Below are 20,305 nucleotides of genomic sequence, written 5' to 3'. Positions count from 1 at the left end.
AGGGGTACATACAAAATATGTCTCCTGCATACTGAATTATTGTTGGCTGTTTTGAAGAAAAACGCCTGTGTAAATTTTGAGTTGCAAGTTGAGCTACCCACTTTTCTCAACATACATAATTTTTACTTAATACAGCAACTTACAGATAAACTATGCTTATTCAAGCTTGAGTATTTGGCATACACTTTCTTGAAAAAGAGAAGTCAGACTGTCACTTAAAGGAAAACAACTGCTGGTATTTGTTGCCAGTGACAACATTTGAGCCTTCAAGTGAAAATTAGGTTTGGAAAATCTGTATCTGCCACCTGATCTTGACAGGTTCCTAATACTAAAAAATGTTTTTGATAGATTAGTGCTGGCTTTAGTGATTGTGAACTTTTACTGTTGTGTGTGTAATGAAATAGGTCAACATTTGGAAGATCTACATAACTCAGTAAACTATTTTCAGATGTTGCAGGGAATGAAATTACAAATTATGTGTGGATAGAAGATGCATTCAAAGTATAGGAGTCAGACCAATGGATTTTAATGTAACAGTATAAAAAATTTGTTGCTATGGCTTCAGATTCCACATTGTGAAAGAAAGAAAAGAAAGTGAAGTTGCTCAGTCATGTCTGATCCTTTGCGACCCCATAGACTGTCACCTGCCAGGCCCCTCCATCCATGGGATTTTTCAGGCAAGAATACTGGAGTGGGTTGGCATTTCCTTCTCCAGGGGTTCTTCCAGACCCAGGGATTGAACCCAGGTCTCCCGCATTGTGGGCAGATGCTTTACCATCTGAGCCACCAGGGAAGAATCTTTAAGAAGCTCTCCTTGAAGAAACTGCCACTTGTTGAGATTTGGTGTGATATCAAAGAAGAATATCTGCAATTATCGCAAAATGCTACTAAAATACTTCTGTCTTTTCTAACAATGTATCTGTGTGAAGTTGTTTTTTTCATCCAAAACAATGGATCACAATAGACTGAATGCAGAAGTAGAATACACCTGCCTTCTATTAAGGCAGATAGTAAAGAGATTTGCAAAATGTAAAACAGTGTCACTTTTCTCACTAAATATTTTTTGCCTTAAAATATATAGTCATTTTTCATAAAATTTTGTTATTTATGTTAACATGTAACAAGTTTATTATTTTTAAAATTAATTAATTCACATTTTAAAATATATTTTCATTTCTAATCTGGTAAATACAGATCAATATAATCCACATAAAAAAAACTCTTTGGGGGCTCAGTCTCTAAGAGTATAAAGGGATTACAAGACCAAAAAGTTTTAGAACTGCTGCAGTAAGATCTTTCCATGATCAGTTCTAGCCTAGGCAGAGGGAAAGGGAAGAACAAGTCCCTCTTTCTTTTTAAGGAAGATATTTATGTCACTTTTACACACATCCAGTTCCCTGGACCTGGGCAGAAGTTGCATAGTCACATAAAACGTTCAGCTCAGTGATCTTGTGTCTGGCTGAGACTTCTGTCACTGTAGGAGAAATGAAGGATAGGCATTGGCATTTGTTTCTGCCACTGGCTGTTGTCTGGACGAAAAAACACAAAGTAATTGCTATTTTTATGATGCCTAATAGTTTATCTCATTTCATATTTCTAACAATCCAGTCATTCAGGTGACTTTAGAGATGCCAGAATGGAAGCCTGGATTCTATGTAGCATACGAAACAGAGTGATGTCTAGTAGAGGAGTATTGGACTTTGGTGTCAGTCCTGGAGTCAAGTCTTGACTCCTGATTCAAGATTTATAAATGTGTGAGCAGTGACAACGCTCCTCAGCTTCTCTGTACTCATCTATAGAATGAGTACGTAACGACAAGCCTAACAGGACTGGTGTGTGGCTCCTTTGACTTATGTGAAGCTTTTGGTTTATGGTGATTGTCTAAGAGATGCAGCTCCTGCTCTTTCATCCTTTCTTCTCCCTGTCCCTTCCTCACTGGACTGCCCCTGTGTCACTGTACATTTTAATAATGACCAGAGAGCCATACGATTAATTACTAAGCAAATAATAGAGATGACAGTTATTAGGAAATCAGAGCTGAATGAGATCATTATAGACTGAAAGGGTTCCTTAGAATCTGAACCTTGAGTGGTACTGAAAGGAGCATTTTGAAAAGTGGAGGGAAGAAGGTGAGGGCTTTTCAGTTGAGGGAAATAACATGAGAAAAATAGAATAAAAATGAAAATCCTTAAGGCAGTTGAGTAGACCAGTCTGGTTAATGAGTGGACCATCAGTCTGATTTTAGCAAAATGCATGTGTTAGGAGTATTAGGAGGTAGTGGGAAGGTCCCAGAGAAGTAGGTAGGGTTCAGATTGTGGTATTTAGCTTTAGGGAGATAGTGGGTAGGTATTTTGTTGAACACATGCATAATGTATACATTCCATATGCAACAAACATTTTTTTTTTTTTTTTACTGCCTTCAGTTAGACACTATGCTATGTGCAATGGGTGGGTTAAGAATAGTTTCTGAGAGACTTTATTCTTGTAGAAAGATGAGACGACACAAATCTCGCTAACACAAGGGAAATGTGAAAAGTGCCATCACAGAGAGGGAGAAAGTGTTGTGAGAGTTCATCAGAGAGGGAGATTACTTGTGCCAGGGGGAATCAAGGTGTGCAGTAAAGTCTAACTTGTGTGAATTTCATCTATGCTTATTCATAATGCAAATAATCACTGTGTAGTTTAACTACAAGTGTTTGAGGATTAAAAATAAGAATTGACCATGAACAAGAGAAGATTATTGTGGAATAGATAGAATTTATAGAATTTGTTGTTGAGAGCCTTGAAATTTTTTCATGGCTTTTAGCATCTAAATTTATACTGACTAGTTTCATAAACTTGAAAATAGTGTGTTTTATTCTGGAGTTTGAGAGAGAAAAAATGCTGATAGTGTTGAGAATCAGCATCAACAGACTGTATGATGAATTCTGATAAACTGTACTTTAAAGCTTGTTTATTGCATATTTTAAAATTCTTCTACATTATAAGTGGTAGCATGATTACAAACTCTATAATTTGTTTTATATATATATATACACAATTTGTCTAATTTAGGAATGTAACTGTTTATCATTCATTTTTTAAATGTTATACTGCTAGTTGACAGTTGTTTTATGCAATAAGCCAAAGCAGCCTCTATTTAAAGTTTATTTTTTTTGTTTGCTTTTGCAAAGAATGTTACATTTTATTATTTTATATAGTTGTAGATATTTTCTAACCTATAGTTACAAAGTATACATAATAGATTTAAAAATTAAAAGTTTCTCAGGCAGTTTTTTGAAAAATAAGTTCTTGATTTTATCTCTGCTCACCCTCTTCATTTAGGTCAAAGTTGGAAATTGCAATACACCTAAACCAAGCTTCTTTGACTTTGAAGGAAAGCAAAAATGGTAAGAAATTCTTGGGATCTAATGTGGTTGTTGTAAAGGGTTTAGGTGTTTAGGAATTAGAAAGTAGTGAGCAGATTAAAGAATTATTTTTATATTAATCTCTTTCTGCTGTAGGCAGTGCTAATGACAGGCAGTTGGGAGAGAGATTAAAAGAAGCCGATTTTAGATAAGTCTCCTAAAGGATTCTTATGCTTTGATGTTGGTATATAAGTAGTTCATACATTCTTCACATATGAATCACTTCTTAGAGACTGACCGTAAGAGCTGTTGCTTGAAATTTTCCTTCCTTATCATACAGCCCCTCATGGGTCACCACTTCTCTCTGGAGGGATCTTGGAAGAAGGTCTGGAGGATGGGAAGGGAGAAGAGCAGGGTAAATCCCCATATTTTACTCTTTTTTTTCCCCTCCGCAATTTTTTCTCCTCATCTCGAGTGCTCTTCCGTTCCTTGCCTACCATGGTAAAGAAGTACTTCTAATAACCTCTTGAGCACAGGGGGAAAGAAAAATAGATACTGAGCCTGCTTCTTTCCTGAATACATAGAAAGACTATGCCCTCCTAGAATTTTTTTTTAAATTATAATTCAGAGATTACATCCTGTCATATGAGGCCTTATATCCTCCTACCTTGTTTAAGTGAAAAGAGAGAAATCATATACAATAGGGAAACTTACAGAAGAAAGGACTTTGGAGCATCCGCCTGAAATTAAAAGTAGAGAAGGAAGGGTTTAAAAAGAAAAGGTGAAATATGGTTGTAGAGAGAAGAAGAACTAAAACTGGATTCTCACCTTCTTTCTAGAGCAGTGCTCCTCAAAATGTGGTTCCCTGAACAAGTTGCCTGTCTGGGAACTGTCTGTCACCCAGCTGTGAGGAGATGTAGAGCTTGAACCTGAAATGCAAATCTGTAATGTCATTAAGCACAATTATTTAGTTCAGCTGACTTCTGTGTAGAACATTCTCAGTGAAGGTAGCTGTGCTTTGATTTTTTTCTGGCTCAAGCTTCCTATGCTGATGACAACAAATAGTTCTCTGCTGCTGCTAAGTTGCTTCAGTCGTGTCCGACTCTGTGTGACCCCAGAGACGGCAGCCCACCAGGCTCCCCTGTCCCTGGGATTCTCCAGGCAAGAACACTGGCGTGGATTGCCATTTCCTTCTCTAATGCATGAAAGTGAAAAGTGAAAGTGAAGTTGCTCAGTCGTGTCTGACTCTTAGCGACCCCATGGACTGCAGCCCACCAGGCTCCTCCATCCATGGGATTTTCCAGGCAAGAGTACTGGAGTGGGGTGCCATTGCCTTCTCCGATAGTTCTCTGACTGGCATTTTATTACTATTATAAGACTACCTGATGCATATTTTGTGCATTTTTAAATTTATGAATTATAAATTCACCATTACTTTCTCCTCTGTGTTTTCCTATTTTTTTCATTGTTTTTAGTAGTTTTTAAAAGTTTAGACTTTACAATTATAATAATTCAGGCAAGAATCATCAATAGATGCTAAAACCATTAGATGAAAAACAACTTGGGAACAGTATTCACACAATCTGAGTTCACACAATAAGAGTTTACTTATTCATTACAAAGAGAAAACCTGGAGACACTGCTTGTACTAAATCCTGACTCATCACTAAGGATGGGACAAACCGCTGTCATGTGCCCCATGATGTGATGAATTGTAAATGACATTTCACCCTTATGTTGCTCTTGCCAAACATTTCACCTCATTCTAATCATGATTAATCATTTTTGGCAAGAAAACTCTCTAGGTGAGGAAACAATCAGACAAATGCAAATTGAAAGATATTTTAAAAAACACCTGGTTCCAACTGTTAAAAAAATATCAGTATCATGGAAGACAAAAAGACTAAACATACTTGAAACTCAGTGTTATGTGTGAGTCTTGATTGGCTCCTCATCTGGAAAAAGAAAGCTATAAAGAATATTTTGGGGAAATCTAAATACAGTTCATATACATTTGTTTGCTGCTGCTGCTGCTGCTAGGTCGCTTCAGTCATGTCTGACTCTGTGCGACCCCAGAGACAGCAGCCCACCAGGCTCCCCTGTCCCTGGGATTCTCCAGGCAAGAACACTGGAGTGGGTTGCCATTTCCTTCTCCAATGCAGAAAAGTGAAAAGTGAAAGTGAAGTTGCTCAGTCGCGTCCCAACTCTTAGCGACCCCATGGACTGCAGCCTACCAGTCTCCTCCGTCCATGGGATTTTCCAGGCAAGAGTACTGGAGTGGGGTGCCATCGCCTTCTCCGTACATTTGTTTAATGGTATTAAATAATGAAATTTCTTTACTTTGAAGAATGTATATTTGGGGTAAAGTGTTACGATGTATACAAGTAAATTTCAAGAGATTAAAAATAAATTTAGGAAACCTCAGAAAGATGTTCTGTCCGTGATAAGAGCAGGAAGGTAATGGGAAAACTCTGAGACTGAGTTACCTTTTACAGTGGATCAGTGACTGTACCTCCCAGTTGGAGGTAGAAAGAATTGGCAGGAAAAGCCAAGAAGGAGGCCTGGTCTAGCAGCTGGCAGAAAAGAAGAAAAGGAAAGTGCAGAAGGGGGCTCAGGACTGAAATATTGCTCTTGGTTATTGAACTGCAGGAAGTCCCTGCCTTCTCATTCATTAGTACTCTTTTCTGTCTTCGCTGCCCCCTCACTTTTGAAGTCCCTGCCCAAGGCCTCAGGATCTACTACTGGCAGCTTAGAGATGAGATAACAGCAGGAGGGGAAGGTGTATTTCTCACACCTTAAAATAAGAGGTTTGAAGCATTTCCCACAGAATATTGTTTTATGTGATGAATAGTGAACACATTATTGAAATGCCATAAACACAGTTAATTCATTAGATGAGAACTACTCCTATTGTCTGTAGACCGTGTGTTCTCAGCAGGGGTGAAATTTGGGTTTGAGGGAGTTTTAAAATCTTAGATATTACAATAGTTTATGTCTTCTTAAATTCGACAAATATGCAATATATATTTTAAAATTTCATGGGAAGGGTGATTAGAGGGAAAAGTGTCTAAAAGGGCTCCTTAGGTGGGCTGATAAGGTCTGTATTGCTATGGACCAACGTAAAGGCAAAAAGAGAAGGCTGTGCGTCTATGGCTTATTACATCTTGTGACCATTAAAATGTGTGCCTTTTTCTTAATAATAACAAGAAATATACTGTTTGTGTTTCTTACATAATTAATGATAGGCCATTTTGGATATTACTACAGGGAAGCATGGAAAGCTCTTGGTGATTCAAGCCCCAGCCAAGCAATGCAGGAATATATTGCTGTAGTTAAAAAATTAGATCCAAGTTGGAATCCTCAGGTAAGACTTAATGATTATAAATAACACTTTCCAAAAAAACACCATCTTTCTCTCAAATAAATGTTAAAACTAAGCTGTAGGCTTAAGTAACATCCGTTGAGTTTTATTTTCTCAAATAGATTATAAAGTTATTGTAATATTTATCTATTTAAAAATACTATTGCTTATATGTTCATATAGCCAGCTACTGATACTGAGAACTCTGAATTGTGGAGACTTTTTAAAAGCATAATTGTAAATCATGCAAAAGCTCAGTTCATTTTAGAATTTGAAAGAGTTTAACTTGTGATCATATTATTATCTTGAGAAATGGTAGGATTCTCTTCTTTTTTTTCTTTTTTTGTGAGCACCTTCTATGCAAGTGCAAAATGCTTATCGATAGGGGTAAAATGTGAATGACATACTTTCTGCTATTATGTAGTGTAAGGTACATTATAAGGCTTCCCTGATAGCTCAGCTGGTAAAGAATCTGCCTGCAATACGGGAGACCTGGGTTTGATCCCTGGGTCAGGAAGATCCCCAGGAGAAGGGAATGGCTACCCACTCCAGTATTCTGGCCTGGAGAATTCCATGGACTGTATAGGCCATGGGGTCACAAAGAGTTGGACATGACTGAGCGACTTTCACTTTCACAAGGTATATTATAGAAGATAAAACATATGAAAAATAGAGTAATAGTATAAAACAATAATGAGGTGAGTGCTAAGGTATCCAGTGGAAGAAGAGATTACTTTGAACTTTGGGGGCACTTGTTTCATTATTAGATATTTATTACTAGTATGAAGGATGGAATCAGCGATAGAATCTTAAAATGTCAGAGTTATAAGGAACCTTAAAGATGTAAATATTATGACATATAAAAATATATCTTAATTATGAGTACAAAGTGGGAAAGATAACCAACTTAGATGTTGGTTAGATCTCTAATGATATGACTGCTATAAAACATCATCTGTGTATAGATATATACCATAAAGGTTGTGAAAGGACTTAAAAATCTGAAATTCAGTGGTAAGAACAAGTGCCTCTCTGAACTGAACTCAGCCTGAATACAGATGGCACAATATTAAAAAAAACAAAAACGAGACTTGAATTTGCATGCCTTTAAGTGAGTCCTTAGTCTTCAGGTCCAGCCACTGTGGTCTCAGTTCTTCCCTATTGACTTATATTTGACTGTTTCTGATTGCCTGGCTTTATGTAGGCATTTGAGTTTATAACTTTTGATAAATGACAGAATTTATGGCTTCTTATCTTCAATGCCTTAATTACTAAGTAAAATTCCACTAACTATGACTATTACAGATGCTTGCACAGTCCATGTAGTTAAGGTACTTTTTCCTTATGGAAACCCAACTAGACATTAAGGATGTTTTAAAAAAATATCTATATCTTACCTACTTAATTTATGAAACTTGAGTAAACCAAACAGAACCAAAGATACATACTTTTTAAGTAAAAATGATTCTTTAATACATGATTCTAAAAATATGTTAACATCATAATCTAGTTGTAAAGAGAAATTTTATATTTCCTTTTCATTTTAATTTTTAGTTTAAACACTCTAAGCTGGTACCTTTGACTCATAGCTTTTAACCCCACATGTTTTTGATTGGTATGGGGCTGGACCCTAATCTCAATCTCAAGAGATTTGATATTTAGTTCATTTTGTTTCAGGTTAAAAGAATCATTTTCTTTTGGGTTAAAAGAATCATTTTCTTTTGATATTTGCTTCTAAAGATGATGAAATAATAACAACTGTCATGCTGAATGTGTTCTTTGCATATATTGCCCTTTGAAATCTTCTTAAGAATTTTAAGACTTAGAAACTAGTATTATCTACATTTTAAAAAAGAGAAAATTCAGGCACAGAGAGGCTTAGTAACTTGCCAAGATTAGCTAGCTAATAAATGATATTGCTGGGATTTAGACCTATGCCTGTATAAGTCCAGATCCCCACTCTTAACCACTCTGCTCTCTGTCCCATAGCTGACATTATGTGTGTTAGAAAAAAGCATGTGGGGAGGGAGTGATGGGGGAGTGGATGAATTGGGAGATTGGGATTGACATACAAGACTGCTGCTGCCGCCGCTAAGTCACTTCAGTCGTGTCCAACTCTGTGCAACCCCATACACGGCAGCCCACCAGGCTCCCCCGTCCCTGGGATTCTCCAGGAGAGAACACTGGAGTGGGTTGCCATTTCCTTCTCCAGTGCGTGAAAGTGAAGTCGCTCAGTCATGTCCAACTCTTCACGACCCCATGGACTGCAGCCTACCAGGCTCTTCCGTCCATGGGATTTTCCAGGCAAGAGTACTGGAGTGGGGTGCCATTGCCTTCTCCGACATACAACAATACTTTGTGTGAAATAGATAATTAAGGGGAACCTACTTTATAGCACAGGGAACTCGACTTGGTGCTCTGTGGTAACCTAAATGGGAAGAAAATCCCCAAAAGAGGGGATATACGTATGGCTGATTCACTTTGCTGTACAGCAGAAACTGTATAAAGCAACTATAGTAGTATAAAGCAACTATACTCCCCCAAAAAACACCCTAAACCTTATGAGAGATCCTGAGCTAGAACCATCTTGCTAAACTTCTTATGTAGGCATTTGAGTTTATAACTTTTGATAAGTAACAGAATTTATGATTTCTTACCTTAAATACCTTATCCATCGCCTCCCATATTGATCATGTTTTTTTGTGTGTGTCTATGGTGAGAACACTTGAAATCTACTCTCTAAGCAAATTTCACGTATAGAATACATTGTTATTAATTAGTGTGTTTATTGGTAACTAATAATAGTACAATGATGTCTTGATATAACTTTTTTAAAAAGTTTTAAGAGCACAAGGAACTCTTGGATGGCATTTGTCTAGTTATGCCAGTTGTTTCTCTTGTTTTATCATTTTCTATCTACATGTATATACATATAAATAGGTTTCCTCTGAATTATTGTATTATTTTTGAACCATTTTAGAGAAGTTATAGACATCATGTCCTTTTACTGCTTAATACTTGAATACATTGCTGCTGCTACTTCTGCTAAGTCTCTGCAGTCGTGTCCGACTCTGTGCGACATTACTCTACTGCCATTATCAAAATTGGCCATTGGTTTCTTTTTGGTGTCAAGAGTTCCTATAAGGCATGCATATGTGTGTGTATGTAGATGTATGTGTACATATGTGTTAAGGTAAAAATTATAAATGTATATTTAAGGTATACAACATGATTTATGTGTATATACATAGTGAAATGATTACTATAGTTGAACTAACTAATATATCATCTCTCATAGTCACCTTTTCTCTCTGTGTGTATGAGAAGAGCACCTGATATTTGCTCTCTTAGTGTATTTCCAATATTCAATACAGTATTAATAACTGTGGTCATTATGCCTGCAGTGGACTTATTCATCCTACAGAACTGCAACTTTGTACCCTTTGACCAGTATCTCCCCATTTTCCCTAGCCAGTGGTAAACACCATTCTATTTTCTGTGTCTATGAATTTGACTTTTTCATTTTTTAGATTCTACCTATAAAGTGAGATCATATAATATTTGTCTTTCTCTGTCTGGCTAATTTTTCTTAGCATGATGTCCTCCTAGTTCATCTGTATTGTCATAAATGGCAGGATTTCCTTTTTTCTCATGGCTAAATAATGTTCTGTTGTTTGTGTGTATATATACACACAACACATCTTGTTTATACATTCGTCCATACTGGTCTTTCGTCCATACAGACACTCAGGTCTTTCCATGTATTGGCTGTTGTGGATAATGGTCAGTAAACAATGAGAGACCAGATGTCTGAGGTTCTGATTTAATTTCCTTTATATGTATACCCAGAGGTGAGATTCCTGGATCATATGGGAGTTCTATTTTTAATTTTTTGAAGAACCCATAATGTTTCCATCATGGCTATACCAATTTACATTCCTACTGACAAATAACAATGATTCTCTTTTCTCAAAATCAGGAATTTTAACATTCATTCAATATTATTGTCAAATTCATAGTCCATATTCCAGTTTATCATATATCTAAAATGTCTTTCATAGTTATTTTAAAACATTCTGATCAATCGTCCAATCCAGGATCATGCATTGCATCTAGTTGCCGTGTCTCTTTAGTCTCCTTTAATCTGCAGTGGTTTCTCAGCCTTTCCTTCTTGACTGTCATGTTTTTGAAGAGTACAGGCCAGTTAGTTTGTAGAGTGGCTCTCAGTTTGGGTTTGTCTGATGTTTCCTTGTGATTAGACTTGGATCATTACATTTTTGGAAGGAATACCACAGAATTGTGTCCTTCTCTATGCATTATACCGGAAGATACATGATGCTTGTTTGTCCCCGAATTGGTTATATTAACTTTAATCACTTGCCTTCTCCACGATAACATTTCTCCCTGCCCCCTTTGAAATTAATGAGTAATTTGTGGGGTGATACTCTAAGACTGTGTAAATATCCTTTTCCTAATCAGATTTCACCCACTAGTTTTAATATCTGTTAACGGTATTCTAACTCCATCATTCCTTCTGCATTTATTATTTGGCATGCTGCTGTGAGGATGGGCTTTCCCTTCTCCCCTATTTACTTATTTACTCATTTCCAAAAACTGTGAAAGGATTCTGCCCTACTTACAAGCTAATAAGATAGCCCGTTACTGTTTCTTAGATACTGGCAGTTACAAGACTCCTGGGTCCAAGCCAAAGGACTGTATTATTCCTGGCATGGCAAACAACATGAGCTTTGTTGGATTTGCTTCACATTCTTGTGTCCCCTAAATCCCACAGGGATGACACAGGTGGGCCTAGATGGATTCCTGCATACACAGTGGGTTGTGCCATAGGGAAGTATTGAGCTCTGGGGACTCTTCACTTTCATAGCAGGGAGAAGCAAACCTGCTATTTTCCAGGGGTGTGGAAGAAATTACCTCATCCCTGATGGTGGCTTACTGTACACACAACCCTGAGAAAAGGCCAAGAGAGAAGTAGTCAGAGCCTGGCATACTGAACATGAATGTGCTCAGGGCCCCTGGTTGATTGCCTCACCCATTATAGTCAAGAATATACTCATAGATTTGTGTTTTATTCAATAGTAATATCAATTACCATTGTTTGGCCACTGAAAGCCATTCAAGATGGCTCCCATGTCCTTTTGATATGTCCCCATCATTCTTTGAACACTTTTCTTTCTGGCGTGTTTCAGGCTAGGGTTTCTCCTAGGGTTGCCATAGCAAAGTACCACAAACTAGTAGTTTGTAGTTTAAAACAGCAGAAATTCTCTCGCAGTACAGGAGGCCTGAAATTATGGTGTTAGCAGAGACATGCTCTCTTTGAAAGCTTCAGGGAAGAGTCCTTCCTTGCCTCTACCAGTACTTCTGGTGGTCTCAGAGAGTCCTTAGTTTGTGGCAGGATAGCTCCAGTTTCTATCTCTGCTCACATGGCCTTTTCCCTCTGTGTCTCTATCCAGATTGCCCTTACTTTCTCTTATTTAGATAACCTGTCATTGGATTTAGGGCTCGCCTTAAACCTCATCTTAACTTTCCCCCTAGCTTTATTGAGATGTAATAGACATATAACATTTTATAAATTTAAGGTACACACACACAGGAGAAGCCAATGGCACCCCACTCTAGTACTCTTGCTTGGAAAATCCCATGGACAGAGGAGCCTGGTGGGCTGCAGTCCATGGGGTCCCTAAGAGTCGGACACAACTGAGCGACTTCACTTTCACTTTTCACTTTGGTGGATTGGAGAAGGAAATGGCAACCCACTCCAGTGTTCTTGCCTGGAGAATCCCAGGGATGGGGGAGCCTGGTGGGCTGCCGTCTCTGGAGTCACACAGAGTCAGGCATGACTAAAGTGACTTAGCAGCAGCAAGGTACACACACACGTGTTGATTTGACACATATGTGTTGCAAAATGAGTACCACCATAGCTAACACCTCCACTGTGTCACATAATTAATGTTTATATTTTGTGGTGAGAACATTGAAGATCTACTCCTTTAGTAACTTTCAAGTATGTGATACAGTGTTATTAACTGTAATCACCATGCTGTACATTAGATCCCCAGAACTTATTCATCTTATAACTTGAAGTTTGTGCCTTTGACCAACATTTTCCCCATTTCTCCCCCACCTCCCAGGCCCTTGGTAAAAACCATTCTACTCTTTGTTTCTGTGAGTTTGGCTTTTTTAGGTTTCACATGTAAGTGATGTTATGTAGTATTTGTTTTTCTCTGCCTTTTTTTCCATTTAGAATTGTACCTTCAGGGTCCATTCATTTTGTTGCAAATGGCAGGATTTCCTTCTTTCTCATAGCTGAATAATATATATATGTGTGTGTGTGTGTATATATGTGTGTGTGTCATATTTTCTTTAATTCATCTGTTGAATCAATCTGTTCATCTTCTTTCTGTTTCTGTATGTTGCCTATTGTAAATAATGCTGCAGTGAATATGGGAGGAAAGATACTTCTTCAGGATCCAGTTTTCCTTTCCTTTGAACATCAACACAGACATGAGCTTGCTGGATCATATGGTAGCTCTGTTTTTAGTTTTTGAGAAACCTCCATACTGTTTTCCATAGTGGTTGTACCAATTTACATTTCTACCAGCAGCGCACAAGGGCTTTTTTTTCCCCTCCACCTCCTGGCCAGCACTTATCTCTTGTCTTTTTGATGGTAGCCATTCCAACAAGTGTGATTTGCACTTCCCTGAGGACAGTGGTGCCAAGCACCTTTTCGTGTACTTGTTGGCTATTTGAACGTCGTCTTTAGAAAAATGTTTATTCATTTTTGCCCATTTTTAATTGGATTTTTTTTTTCTTTTTGCTATTGAGTTGTGTGAGTTCTTCATATGTTTTGGATATTAACCCTTTATTAGAAATGTGATTTACAAACATTTTCTCCTGTTCAGTAACTTACCCTTTCATTTTGTTGATGGTTTCTGTTGCTGTTTGGAAGTTTTTAGTTTGATGTAGTTCCGCTTATTAATTTTTACTTTTGTTGCTTCTGCTTTTCATGTCAAATCCAAAAGATCATTGCCAAAACCATTGTCAAGGAGCTTTCCTCCTATTTTTCTTCCAAGACCTTAATGACTTTTTTTATGCATAAGTTCTTAGTCCATTCCAGGTTAATATTTGTGGGTAGTATAAGATAGGTGTCCAGTTTTCCCAACACCATTTACTGAAGAGACTGTCCTTTTCATTGAGTAGTCTGGGCTCCCTGGTCAAATATTAGTTGACTGTATGCCTCATCTTAACCTGATAACATTTGCAAAGACCTTGTTTCTAAATAAGGTCTCATTCTCAGATATCTGGGGTTAGACGTGGATGTGTCTTTGTCGGGGAGAGGACACAATTCAACTCACTGCACAGGTTCATCTGCTTTCTCTGTCCTCACCCTAGAATTGGCTTTTCCCCTTTGGTTCCTTTTAGTAGAGAATGGTGTTTAGAAAGCAAAGTCTGGGTGTTAAGTATGCTCATTTCTGCTGAAATGGAGAGCCCCCCCCCCTGCTGGGGCATTGTTGCTTCTATGCCCTTTCAGCAGACATACCTGAATAATGCTGCTGCTAAGTCCCTTCAGTCGTGTCCAACTCTGTGCGACCCCATAGACGGCAGCCCACCAGGCTCCCCAGTCCCTGGGATTCTCCAGGCAAGAACATTGGAGTGGGTTGCCATTTCCTTCTCCAATGCATGAAAGTGAAAAGTGAAAGTGAAGTCGCTCAGTCGTGTCTGACTCCTAGCGACCCCATGGACTACAGACTACCAGGCTCCTCCATCCATGGGATTTTCCAGGCAAGAGTACTGGAGTGGGGTGCCATTGCCTTCTCCGTACCTGAATAATACACATACTCAAATGCACATATATGTTAACACACATTCATACTTACATCTGTGTGTACATGCATACATATGTATGCGTTCAGGTATGAATGTGCACACAGATAGATTCATTGTAGACACAGACATGTGTGTATATACCCACACCTACTTAACCCTCTCTAACATATGTATCCTATATCTGTATTTCTATATTTATTTACTTATATATTAAAAACCACAAGTTCATATTGGTACCTCTGATTCCAACCCTGCACTATAGGGTACATTACTGTCTTCCCTCTTTTTGAGTTTGCAACGCCTTTCTATGTCAGAACCCGGGCTCCTAATATTCTCATTATATTTACTCATTTTCTTGAGCTAGAATACACAGGAACCCATTTCAGAATTGCTAACCTACACTCCTGTGAAAAGCAAGTTTACTAACTGAAGTTCACTACTTGTTTACAGGTTGTTTATGTTTTTTATTTTTTAAAGTAAAATTTATATAAAGTGAGATACTCAAACTTTTAAGTGTATAATTAGATGTTTTAACAAATATTCAAGGTAGTTTTGTAAAAGCTTTGATAAAATTGGAAAATAATTGCATTTCAGTCGCTTTGTTTTTTTCTGACTGCTTCCTAATTGACAGTCATTTGGAAGATTAAGATTCTTTTCAATGTGAATGCCCTGGCTTCCCAGGTGGCTCAGTGGTAAAGAATCTGCCTGCAATGCAGGAGACATGGGTTTGATTCCTGGGTTGAGAAGATCCCCTGGAGAAGAAAATGGCAACCCGCTCCAGTATTCTTGCCTAGGAAAGCCCTTGGACAGAGGAACCTCGAGGGCTACAGTCCATGGGATTACAGAAGACTCCCACCACAATTTACCAACTAAACAACAACAAACCTGACCCATGAAGTAACTCTGTTCTGAAGTGGCTGCCTTGCTTCTAAAGAGATAACATGGACACAAAGATGTGGTTTTATAGCCTGATAGATGTATTAACAGTTCTAGAAGAGGACATTTTCCAAATTAAAGAATTATATGTTTTTCTGTAATTTCTAGCTAATAATTGATATTTTTCCATAGCTCTTTTGAGAAGATTCTTATTCTAAGGTGCCCAGTGTAATGAGTAGCATTTCTTTTGAGTCCTGTATAAAGGCTTTTTGAGTACAAATAGCAGGATGATTTGAGTTTATTTGGTCTCTGTTGATCCTACAAGTTAAGGCCAAAAAGAAAAAAATACATTAATGATCTCTCTGTAGATCTAACTTATTAAAAGACCAATCTCCTGTATTTTGTATACATAATTAAAATTTTACTCTGTTGCAGATTACTGTTTCATATTGAATCATTTATAAAAGGACTTTTGTCCTTTTTTGTACATCTATTAAGGTATTATTGATAGTATTCATTCATTCAGCTCATTTATTGCACACTTATAGTGTGCCTGTTATAGCTCTCAGTGCTGGAGATAACAGTGAACAAAAGACACCCATCCCTGCTCTCAGAGAGCTTACAGTTTGGCAGGCATAAGTAATAGAATAAATATAGTGTATGAGAAGGTGATTAGCACCAAGGAGAGAAAGCAGGAGAAGAAGAAGAGGGTGTACAGGAGGTGGGGTTACAATTTTAAATGAGCTGATCGAGAAAGGCTCACTGAAGAGATGACACTGAGCAGAGACGTGAAGAGTGAACCATGCAGGTATCTAGGGAAGAGCATTCTATATGGAGGGACAGCCAGCGCAGATCCCTAAGGTAGGAGCATGCCTGGTGTGCTCTAGAAATTGTTAGGAGGACTGAATAGGTATACGGGAATGAGGTGCAGGGCAGAGAAATAGGAAATGAGGTAGCGTGGGGCACATGGGATAGTCTACTATAAGGATTAAGGCTTTTACTCTAATGATAAGGGATATACACTTAGAATATAAACTTGTAAAAAGATATAAGTATTCTTCTATATTGTCCAGTAAATAATATTTTAATGAAAGTAATACAGGTATATGGAAATAAAAATTCAAACAGTATGAAAGGGTATGAAAATGAAATTTTGTATATGAAGTTCCTTGTCCCACACATGATATACTTCTTCTGTCATTTCCTAGTAGACCTAACCACTTGTGACTATTTCTGTAATTCTGCATTGCTTCCTCAAAAGCTGCTGCTGCTACTGCTAAGTCACGTCAGTTGTGTCCGACTCTGTGCGACCCCCTAGACGGCAGCCCACCAGGCTCCCCCGTCCCTGGGATTCTCCAGGCAAGAACACTGGAGTGGGTTGCCATTTCCTTCTCCAATGCATGAAAGTGAAAAGTGAACATGAAGTCGCTCAGTCGTGTCTGACTCCTAGCGACCCCATGGACTGCAGTGCACCAGGCTCCTCTGTCCATAGGATTTTCCAGGCAAGAGTACTGGAGTGGGGTGCCATTGCCTTCTCCCTCCTCAAAAGCACTAAATTCTAAGTTTCTTCTTTTAAAAAAGTGTTGTTTGTAACTTGAATGTTTGTCTGACAGATAGATGAATGTTTATCTGACAGATAGATGAATGTTTATCTGGATAGTTCCTGTAGCTTCATTCCTCTTTGCCCATGTACCTCTGTTTCTCTTCACACCTAGTAAAGCTTCTTGTGACCACCAGAGGGAGCAAAAGTTCCTGATAAACAAGGCAATTTTGTTCTCAGGAATTTCTAGAGCTTTCTGTGTGTTTCAGTAGTATTGTTAAAACCTTGCTTGTCGTTGGCCATCTAGTCTTTTGCTTTTTTTTTTTAGAGAAACTCCTTAAAAACTTTCATGTTTACTTGGGATATTACTAGTTACTTTGTTTTTGTTCACCATAACTTGTCTGATGACTCTTAGGTTAGCATTCATTGCATATTTGTGTATTGTTTATGAAGATAAGTAATATAGATGAGAGAACTGAGACTCTGTTCTAAGCTGTCTAGTACCCATCTAGGTTTTTGCAAAATGGCTACTATTCATCTTTGATTTTTACAGCATCATTGACTTATCTTTTACATATAAAAATTCATTGAATATCAGAATAGATAATGGAACTTGAAGAAACAACAGAGGAGCCAGAACAGGGTCCTGTCCTGATAGTCTTCTTCCTGTGCCTGGAAGAGGGCATGACACCCCACTCCAATGTTCTTGCCTGGAGAATTCCTATGGACAGAGGAGCCTGGTGGGCTGCAGTCCACGGGTTTGCAAAGAATCAGACACATCTGAGCGACTAAGCACAGCACAGCACAACAATAGTGCCAGAGAGATTGAAATATATATACATGAAGAAAATAAAATTTTAACTAAGATTTGAATGTGAGGGACTTCCTGGGAGTCTAGTAGATAAGACACTGTGCTTCTACTGCAAGGGGCACAGGTTTAATCCCTGGTCAGGGAACTAAGATCCCACATGCTTCAAAGTAGCCTAAATAAGTAAATAAATTGAATGTGGTAAGGGCCACTTTTAAGCCGATAGGAATATCATAAAGCATAAAGTCAGCATGATTAAATGTTGTTTTGCCCAAGACTATATTGCTGTTTCTCCCTACTATTCTTGCAGTTTTAACTGTAGGCTGTGTTGATTCTAAATTCATTTTTTAGCCCTGATCTTTTCTGTGATCCTGATCAGGGTTCAGGGTTTTTAGAGCAGGATCACAAAAACTAATTTTTAAAAAGTGAATACAATTATGTAAAGTTTAAAAAAAAAAAAAAAGTGAATAGCTTGCAGAGTCCAGGCCATTAACATAAATGAATGAAGTGGGTTGGAATTTATACATAGTCGTGAGAATTGTAGTTTACAGGGGGTGAAAGTGAAGTTGCTCAGTCGTGTCTGACTCTTTGTGACCCCATGAACCCTACAAGGCTTCTCCATCCATGGGATTTTCCAGGCAAGAGTATCAAAGTGGGTTACCATTTCCTTCTCCAGGGGATCTTCCTGACCCAGGAATTGAACCCGGGTTTCCTGCATTGCGGGCAGAGGCTTTACCCTCTGAGCCACCAGGGAAGCCCTTACAGGGGGAGTGCATGCCTATATGAACTAGGGAAATGGACCTTTGCTCCAGCCGGTTATTGCTATGAGTGCCAGTAATGCCAGACCAGATATAAAGTCTTGGCGTTAGTGTGATATCTCTTGATTTTTGAACGAGGCTTTAAGAGAGAAGTTAAAGTTGGCTAGGCAGTTGCACTACAATGTGAGCCAAATTAAAAATACATCTGCAGGTGCAGTCAGTCTTAAGGGGTCTACCTTTTGACTTTGTTTTAGGTTCATGTGTCAGAATACTTGTTGAGTATTTCTATTTTATTGTTGCAGGGGCATTTCTACATGTTATCCCTATTTTAAATCTGATCCCACTCAACTCTGTCCTCTATACTGCTTCTAAAATACATATCTGACCATGTTTTCCCTGTTTAAAAGTGATTCCCATTTACTTGTAAGCTAAATTAGTATGACATACAAATTCCACCACATCTGATTCATATTTACACTTCAATCCCACCTCCTCAACCTTTATTTTAAATTCCAGTACTATCAGACTTAAGTATTGTTTCAGCAACCGGACTGTGCACCAGAATCCCTTGCAGGGAGCTTTAAAAATAGAGATGCATAATCTTTACTCCAGATTTACTTAAAATTTACTGCTAGGATCCTGACCTCTCTGTTTGTTTTAGGTTTTAATGGCTCACAAGTCACTTTGAAGCACTCTGGGGTTGTCAGTATCTACTGCCCTACATCTTGCTGTTTTACATCTTCTGATTTTAGTTCAAGTTTTTTTTTTTCCTTTATTTGCAGAGCTCTCTCTGTTTACTAGATTAATTTGTGCTCATCCTTGAAGACTAGGTTCAGGGTATTTTCACCTTTAGGAATCTTTTCCCTGTTCCTTGAATCATACAGATATAGACAAAGTGACGGCTCTCTGTGCTCCTCTGCTTTCATTGTTCTTACCATTTTGAATTGAAATTATGTTTCTCTTCCTCTATACTTTTCCAGAATTAAGATTATGTCTTATTAATATTTATAATTCCCTGTACCAGCTCAGTAGGTGAAACAGAAGATGACCAGTAACTGCTGGATTGGACTGGTCTGGCAGTTGTGCTGTATGTGGTACAGGGGAGGGGCTGAAGAAGAATTTCAGTCCGTATACTAAAGTTTGCATAGATTACTTGTGTACACTATGCCTGCTGTTATTTCTGCTGTGTATAGCTTTCCCAATTATTGTAGTACCAAGTTGATGGAAAATCAGGTTAAGACCTTGTGTAAATTAAATTCTGAATTCAGTATCTTTATTCCTTTTTTATATGTGTGGTGTCCGTGTTTTCTTAGATTTGCTTTGTCCAGACTTATTTGGGTGAGATTAATTGGGTTAAATACAGTGTTCCTTATGCAAGAACATGAAAGTTAATGCCATACTTTACTGCAAATTTAGATTTGGGTGAGTCAGAAGGGGAGAAGTTGAAGAACATTTGACGCAGATATTTCTCTAGAATAAATCTGAGTTTTGAAAAAAGCGTGGAGGAATTTTGCTTCAGTAACAATGAAAAATCCATTGGCTGGATTAAATTGTGACTTAGGTACACTGAATTGTTTTTTAGATCAGTGGACTGCAGAGGGCAGTGTTCTACAGCTTAAATTGACTAATTTTCTGTGATGATACATTTTCCTGTATTATGCTTACTTTGTGTTTTTGTTTCTCTTATAGACACAAATTAAAACTGCAAGGTTAGAAATTAAAAATTTCTATCTGTATTTAATATATCAAAATATAATGTTTTAATGAAAG

At 37.9% G+C, this 20,305-nt stretch overlaps 1 protein-coding gene and 1 long non-coding RNA gene across 3 annotated transcripts in view; one reads left to right on the top strand and one right to left on the bottom strand.

Annotated features, from left to right (window-relative positions):
- The window catches only part of ACBD6 (acyl-CoA binding domain containing 6), a 202,588-nt gene that overhangs the window by 4,233 nt on the left and 178,050 nt on the right, over nucleotides 1-20,305 (top strand). For both annotated transcript variants that reach the window (XM_055582860.1, XM_055582861.1), the window contains exons 2-3: nucleotides 3,325-3,389; nucleotides 6,615-6,711. In XM_055582860.1, coding sequence (XP_055438835.1) covers nucleotides 3,325-3,389; nucleotides 6,615-6,711 — 162 coding nt within the window. The remainder of the gene's footprint in view (nucleotides 1-3,324; nucleotides 3,390-6,614; nucleotides 6,712-20,305) is intronic.
- Nucleotides 1,218-4,267, bottom strand: LOC129653301 (uncharacterized). Its single transcript, XR_008715048.1, has 3 exons — nucleotides 4,176-4,267; nucleotides 3,646-3,734; nucleotides 1,218-1,474 (listed from the first exon to the last, which is right to left on the bottom strand). It is a non-coding gene; the product is annotated as an uncharacterized LOC129653301 (long non-coding RNA).

Source organism: Bubalus kerabau, chromosome 5, assembly GCF_029407905.1.
Source record: "Bubalus kerabau isolate K-KA32 ecotype Philippines breed swamp buffalo chromosome 5, PCC_UOA_SB_1v2, whole genome shotgun sequence".
NCBI classification, from domain to species: Eukaryota; Metazoa; Chordata; class Mammalia; order Artiodactyla; family Bovidae; genus Bubalus; species Bubalus kerabau.
The sequence above is the reverse complement of the archived record's forward strand: the minus strand, read 5'-3'. Positions and strand labels throughout refer to the sequence as shown.